Raw genomic sequence first — 7,196 nt, 5'->3', positions numbered from 1 at the left:
AAAAAAAAGATCTCCAGCCTTGGAAACCCTATAGGGGGGTGCTATGAATAGAAACTGAGTCGGTGGCTGTGGGTTTGGATTTGGGGAGAGATTCGTGGGGATTCCTAACCCATGCAAACACACTCTCTGCTCCCCCAATCTATCAGCAAAGCCTGTCAACTGGACTTCCAGAGTCTGTCTAAACTCCGCGTACCTCTTGGCATCTTCATGACAGCCCTTGGCCAAAGTACCTTCCTCTCTTCCCGTACGTGCTCCTGCAGCAAGTTCACCACCAGCTTCTCCGCCTCCTCTTCCTTCCTGCAGTGCATTCTCCATGCAAGCAGAGCGCTCCACTCAAAACGCACAGCAGATACCAGGCCCCGGGGCACAACCTTCAACAACTTCAGCTGACCAACGCCAATCTCCTTTTACCCTGCTCTGCCAGCCCTTAGATGAGCCAGCCTCCTCCAGACTCATCTGGAGCCATGCCAGGCTCCTGGGCTCTTTGAACATGCCCTGGTCTCTCACCCTTTGCATAAACTGCTTCCTCTCTGGTCCACTTCCCCCTAACTTCACCCACTTACATCCTCCTCACAACTGGGTCTCAGCTTGAGACCACTGCTCCCATACCAAGCGGCCTTCCCTGAGACCCTCAACTCCAAACAGGTCAAACCCTTATGTGAAACCCATCTAGAATGCCCTGCTCATCTCCTTCCCACAAGTATGCGATTACATGATCACATATGTGTGAAATGACTCGATGCCAGTCCATCTTTCCAGCCAGGCTATGTCCCACGTGGGGTCTGCTCAGCACCGAACCCTCTGGAGTAGGCTCAGTGCCTGACATACAGTACACATGAGGCAAAAGCTTGGTGTGTAAATACATTAATAGGCTAAAACTCTGTGTGTGTGTGTGTGTGTGTGTGTGTGTGTGTGTGTGTGTGTGAATATTCCAGGCTATTGCCAATGGCCTCAAGGATGCAAGAGAACTGTACCTCCTGCAAAAATAAGAATAAAAAACAATGTTGTTTTCCTCTCCCCGAGTTTCTCTATGAGGAACCCTGGGGGCTGAGTGGTTGTGTGTGGAGCTGCTAATCCTACGGTCCGAAGCTGGAAACCACCAACCACTGAGAGAGAAGAGGGGCTTTCACGACATGAAGAGCTAGTCCGGCAACTGGACATCCCCTCACAGAGGGTCACAAGGAAGAGACTAGCCAGTCGGGGTGCAGTACAGCACTGATGAAACATACAACTCTCCTCTCGTTCTTTAATGCTTCCTCCCCCCACCCACTATCATGACCTCAACTCTACCTTACAAATCCATCTAGACCATAGCATGTACACTGGTACAGATAAGAGCTCGCAACACAGGGAATCCAGGACAGATAAACCCCTCAGGACCAATAATGAGAGTAGCATAGCAATACCAGGAAGGTAAGGGGAAGGTGGGGGGTGTCAGGGAGAACTGATCACAGTGATCTACATATAATCCCTTCCCAGGGGGGCAGACAACAGAAAAGTGGGTGAAGGGAGACAGTGGTCTGTGTAAGGCATGAAAAAAAAAAGATAAATTATTAAGCATTCATGAAGGAGGGAGAGTGGGGGTGGGGAAAATGTAGACCAAGGGCTCAAGTGGAAAGCAAATGTTTTGAGAATGAAGATGGCAACAAATGTACAAATATGCTTGACACAATGGATGGATGGATAGATTGTGATAAGAGATGTAAGAGCCCCTAATGCAATGGTTCTCAACCTGTGGGTTGCAACCCCTTTGGGGTCGAACGATCCTTTCACAGGGGTCACCTAACACCATTGGAAAACACATAAACATTTCACAACATATAATTACATATTGTTTTGTGATTAATCACTATGCTTTAACTATGTTCAATTTGTAACAATGAAAATACATCCTGTGTCTCATATATTTACAATTCATAACAGTAGCAAGGAAAATAATTTTATGGTTGGGGTCACCACAACACGAGGAACTATATTAAAAGGTTGCAGCATTAGGAAGGCTGAGAACCACTGCCCTAATGAAAATACTGTGAAAATACTGTTAAAAATACTGTTAAAAAAAAGAATTCGTTTGGGGGAGGAGAATGAGAGAACCCATCACAAGGCTGGATATTTAGCACACACACACACACACACACACACACACACACGGGGGGGGGGGCAAATAACAGAAATGTGGGTGAAGGGAGACAACGGACAGTGTAAGACATGAAATAACAATAATATATAATTGATCAAGGATTCATGAGGCTGGGAGAGTGGGAAAAAGAGAAGAGCTGATACCAAGGGCTCAAGTAGAAACTGTTTTGGAAATGTTGATGGCAACAGATGTACAAGATTTGTAAGAGCCCCCCAATAAAATGATTTTTTTTAAAAAGAGAGAAAGTTAATCTCAGAAACTCACCATGGCAGTTCCACCCTGTCCTATAAGGTCACTGTGAGTCAGAACCGACTCAATGGCCAGGCTTCCTTGTTTGCAAGAAGGCGGGAGTGCGGAGGGAGGCGGAGCTGGGAAAGACCAAGCCAGATAGCTGCCAGGTGCAAGCTTACAACTGAGCCTCCAGCCAGGAAACCCTGGGCCTGTTTGCCCATTCCCACTGCAGAAAATGTCCTTCCCAAAACGTGGTTGTTGCTGTTGCCCTTAGCTGCCTTTGAGTCAGGCCGCTCAGCCCTGCGTCAGCTGGTGGTGGATCAGACCGTGTGACCCAGCGGGTTTTCAGCGCCTGGTTTGCGGCAGTCGTTCACACGGAAGCCCTGCAGAAGCCTGCTCAGTATGGCAGCCTCATGCCTCAGGCCGGTCCTCACCAACAGGAGCTGCCCCGGCTGGGGCTCACACCTGAGTCTCACCTGTGGAAAGGAAGTGCTACCACTGAACCAAGCACACCTGGTCCTAAATAGTACAGGTGATTTCAAACGCCCCAGAAAAGGATGTTGGGCACAAAGTGGGGGCTGCAGAATTGGCCTTTGCTGTTATTGTCATGTAAACACAGACTGGTGGTGATGAAGGGGTTACAATAACGTAACACTGTTTTCCTTGTATTTCTTTCTTTTTAAAAAAAAATCATTTTATTGGGGGTTCGTACAATTCCTATCACAATCCATACATCCATTGTGTCAAGCACATATGTACATTTGTTGCCATCACCACTCTCAAAACATTTGCCTTCTACTTAAGCCCTTAATATCGGGTCCTCATTTTTCCCCTCCCCACCCTTGTATTTCTTTTTACCCTGCTTATGCCTTATTCCACAAGGAATGCAAAGTTAGCTTCTTGAAAATGAAATTCAAGAAGGAGAAGTTATGAGATGAAATCTTATCATAATGAGCTGAGGGAAACGAGAGAGGGAGGGCGGCAGGTGGCAGCAGCTTCCAGGTGCCACCCCATGACTAAGGGGTGCGCCAGGCCGTGTACTAAGGACACTTCAGGACCACGTTTCCACTCCTGCAAGGACCCTCAAGGCTGCACACCATTGTCCCAGGAGAGGAAACGGGGCTTCTGAGAAGCAAAGGCCCTTGGCTCGCGTAAACACAGGAAATGGAAGCAAGAAAAAGAGAAACACGCGGACATAAAGGGCAGCACACAGAATACAGACAGTTCCGCCACACAGGGACTCGCACCGCCGTCGTGGGCTGAATTGTGCCCCCCGCAGATACGCCGAAGTCCTAACGGCTGGTGACTGCGAATGTGACCTTGTTGGGAAATAACGTCTTTGAAGAAGTCACCGGTTCTGTGAGCAGGAGCTCGTACCAAATAGGCTGGGTCCTAATCCACTCGCCCAAACGTTCTTAGTTTAAAAAGAGAGACAGACAAAGAGGCACAGACAAAACAAGGGGGGAAGGGGGGGTTGCTTTACATAAACTGTTTATTCTCTCTGGAAATGTCCTCCTAATGTCACCCAGTTAAATCCTGCTCATAATTTCGACTTGGCCCACGTGGGAGGTTCAAACAAACAGAGGCTGGAAAAGGAAGGCTCTCCCTGTCCACAGAGAAGGAAAATCCCTTTCTCGGCTTCTCTCGAATCTTCTCGGCTCTCTGGGGAGATGTCCACCTGGCATCTATCTCTTTCCTCGGTGTCTGAGTGACCGTTGTCCTAGCTCACAAACCAGTAGGTCTAAAACACGCCCTGCACAGAAAGAGGGTAATCATGTGAAAACGCCAGTGCGAGTCAAGGAACTGCCGGGCAACCCGAAGCCGGGACTGCCCACAAAGGACCTCCACCTTCCTCATGCAGCGACCCGTCATACAGCTCCTCAGGCGGTGGTGACCCCCAACCATAACATTATTTTCGTTGCTACTTCATCACTGTTATTTTGCTACCATTATGAATCGGGTGACCCCTAGGAAACGGTCCTTTGACACCCCCTCCCCAAAGGGGTCTCGACCCACAGGTTGAGAACCGCTGCCCTAGAGCCTTTAGAAGGCATGTGTGGGCAAGTCGATTCAGACTTGTGGCCTCCAAACCCATGGAGGGTGTGGTATTTGGCTATGGCCGTCTGAGGAAGCCAGTACCCTCCCCACATCACAGGATCGAGGGGGAAGGCCACACTGCTGGGGCCTCCTGGAGGGGAGAAGTTGCACTGTCCCCGACCTGGCTCATTGCCTGTAGAAGAACAAGTTTGTCCAAGTCAACTGTTCACCTTGGCTCTGCTGGTCGTTCCAGCCACGCATCCCTGAGCTCCTGGCAGCTGCGTCTCTCATCAGTTCCTTACAGTGAGAAAGCAAGTCCTCCACTCGGAAGTCCTGTTTGCACCCCTACAGTAGCCAAAGCGACCCTAGAAATGACCAGAGTGCGGGGGCCAGCACGCAGCTCTGTCTTCCGAGTTCTGAAGGGAAATGGTTCCACTCTGTTCCCCTAATAGAATGGATCATGGCATGCATAAACTGCCTTCCTAGTAACAGTAGTAATGAAAAGAGAATGACTTGTAAGCATCCAGATTGCCAATCCCATAAATAAACAGACTCATTCCTGTGAATCCCACACTTCCAAGTGGTCCTTCCCCTGGCCTAGCCCAAGGCCTCCATGTGTGTATTCCTGCAAACACTTACTGACCATTTTCTCCCGGTCGAGCCCTGTGCTGGACACTGCAGAGAGAGAGCAAGAAGCCCAGCACGGCTGCCCTGCTCTCCTGGGACTTACAGCCCAAAGTAAACAGACCAGACAATGGATACTTTCTTCCTCAGGTTGTTATTCAGTACAGATCAGAACATACACATTGGGAGAAACAGGACGCGCCTGATTTAAGCTGGGTATGGGGAAATGAGTTGTTCAATGGAGCCTTGGAGAAACAGCTAGAGAGATTTTTGCCTTACATGCCGAGGAGTGACTTCCGTCCTCGTCTTCTACTCCCCAGAGCGTTCCTTACTCTTGTTCAGGATGACTGACCTGTCTTGGGTAAACTGTGAACAACTTGGTTTGATACTATGGGTTCGGTCCTGGGCGGTGGCCTTCGTCTGTGATCAGTACGCTCCTTGAAGCGATTGGTCAAGACACTGTGTAAATGAAGTAACTGTAACCTGATATGCAAATTAGGTGTTTGTAGCCCACCAAGGGAGGGGGGCATGGCCTCGAACTTGACAAAGGGTTGTATACACAAGCAGCCAACCTCACAGAGACTTGCGGCTGAACGAAGCAGGAAGTAAAAGGAAGAAAGAGCTGGGAGAGTGGCGTCAAGGAAGCTCCTCAGGGAGCTGTAAGATGGGTCAAGTGCCATAAGTGCTGCAGACAACACGTGGCCACAGGCCTCACAGGAGCCCAGCAGCAGAGCTGACCAAAGCAGAGGCAGGACCTAGAGGCCTGTCCTAGGTGCGGAGAGAAGCCACACCCAGCTGTGAGAAGCTAACAGAGTTGCCCTGCACTGAAGAAGGGAGACTTTACCTGTTCCCTGATCCTGATCTGGGTTTGTACCCTGTTCCTTAATAAGCCACTTAACTATAGGTGAGGTCTGAGAGCTCGACGTGCCCACTGCGATGGGTTGGAAAGTGGACACATAGCTGACCTCCAACTCAAGGACCAGCCTTGGGCCCATCTTGGTTTACCGATCTTGAAGTTAGGTTCTGACAGATACTACTGCTACTGCTCCTAGATGCTTTTCCCACTGCACCATCCAGAAAAGACTTCTCATGGACAATATACTTGAGCTGGCCCTAAAGGATATGTGGAAATTAAGCAGGCAAAAAGGAGCACAGAAGCAAGCCAAGCAGAAGGCACAGCAGATGCAAAGGCCCTGAGGCAGAGCATAAGGAAGGGTGGGCAGGGCCTGGTAAGCCTGCAGAAGATGGCTCTTCATGCTAAGCCCAATGGGAAACCCTGAAGCAGAAACGGCACAATCAAGTGTGCATTGTATGTGCGTGTTTCTATATACTCTATACCATATGTATGTATGTGGACATTGCTGTGCCTTTAACGATCGTACAGAGAATGAGAGGAAGGAGGTGAGCCTGCACAGAAAGCCACATCCACGCAGAGGGTGGCAATGGCTTGGTCTACGATAGCAACAGAGAACATTGGATCGAACTGACTGAAACTGGAGTGGCCAGGAAATGCATCCCAAAAGGAACTTCTGTACCCCACCATCAATCATGCTGTGAGTGCAGTGCAGCATCCCAGGACAAGTGAAGGGTCCTGATCTTACCTTGCCCCCAGCCAGGGGGGCTAACCCCAGGCAGGGCGCTCCAGCCAGGGGAGGAGGCGGGCAAGGGGCCGACTGCCCCGCCAGGGTCTGTCTGGTGCTCGCAGGCCATAATAGGAAGGCGGCTGGGCGTCTACTTCCCCTTGTTGACGCTCTGGTGCATGCTGGACCGGCGAGGCAGCTCCATGTGCTTCAGAAACAGCACACTGCAAAACGAACTTCAGTCCTGGGCGGGCCTGCGTGCGCTGGGCTTCTGCCTCTTGCAGCAGCCAGTCAGCACAGGGCCAGGCAGCGCCAGCAGAGGCCCCTGGCTGAGTTGGGTTTTCTGGTCCTGCTGAGAAAAATGATCACATGGAGTGAAGAGGAGGAAGTAAAACCCTCCAAGGCCTCCACTGAGAACTTGGTCTTGTCTTGGGTCTCCTCCACTCAGCCACATCCAGTGGCCCACCAGGGAGTCTAGGTGTGGACCAGGCCCCAGGCCCAGGCTTCTGGAACCGGTTCCTTTAATGAAGGTACCCCAGGAACCTAAGAATCGGCCGAGTATATTCATCATGGGGAACCGTGTT

General features: G+C 50.3%; 1 protein-coding gene across 1 annotated transcript in view; it reads right to left on the bottom strand.

Moving 5' to 3' along the window:
* TMEM268 (transmembrane protein 268) overlaps positions 1-6,953 on the bottom strand; it is a 29,880-nt gene extending 22,927 nt beyond the window's left edge. Inside the window, exon 1 of the mRNA XM_004712547.4 lies at positions 6,634-6,953. Coding sequence (XP_004712604.1) covers positions 6,634-6,742 — 109 coding nt within the window. The 5' untranslated portion in view covers positions 6,743-6,953. The remainder of the gene's footprint in view (positions 1-6,633) is intronic.
* Between the last annotated feature and the right edge of the window lie 243 nt (positions 6,954-7,196).

This window comes from Echinops telfairi, unplaced genomic scaffold (genome assembly GCF_000313985.2).
Source record: "Echinops telfairi isolate 266 unplaced genomic scaffold, ASM31398v2 ScPeMD7_7410;HRSCAF=8448, whole genome shotgun sequence".
Classification (NCBI taxonomy): domain Eukaryota; kingdom Metazoa; phylum Chordata; class Mammalia; order Afrosoricida; family Tenrecidae; genus Echinops; species Echinops telfairi.
This window is presented reverse-complemented; position numbering and strand designations above follow the sequence as displayed.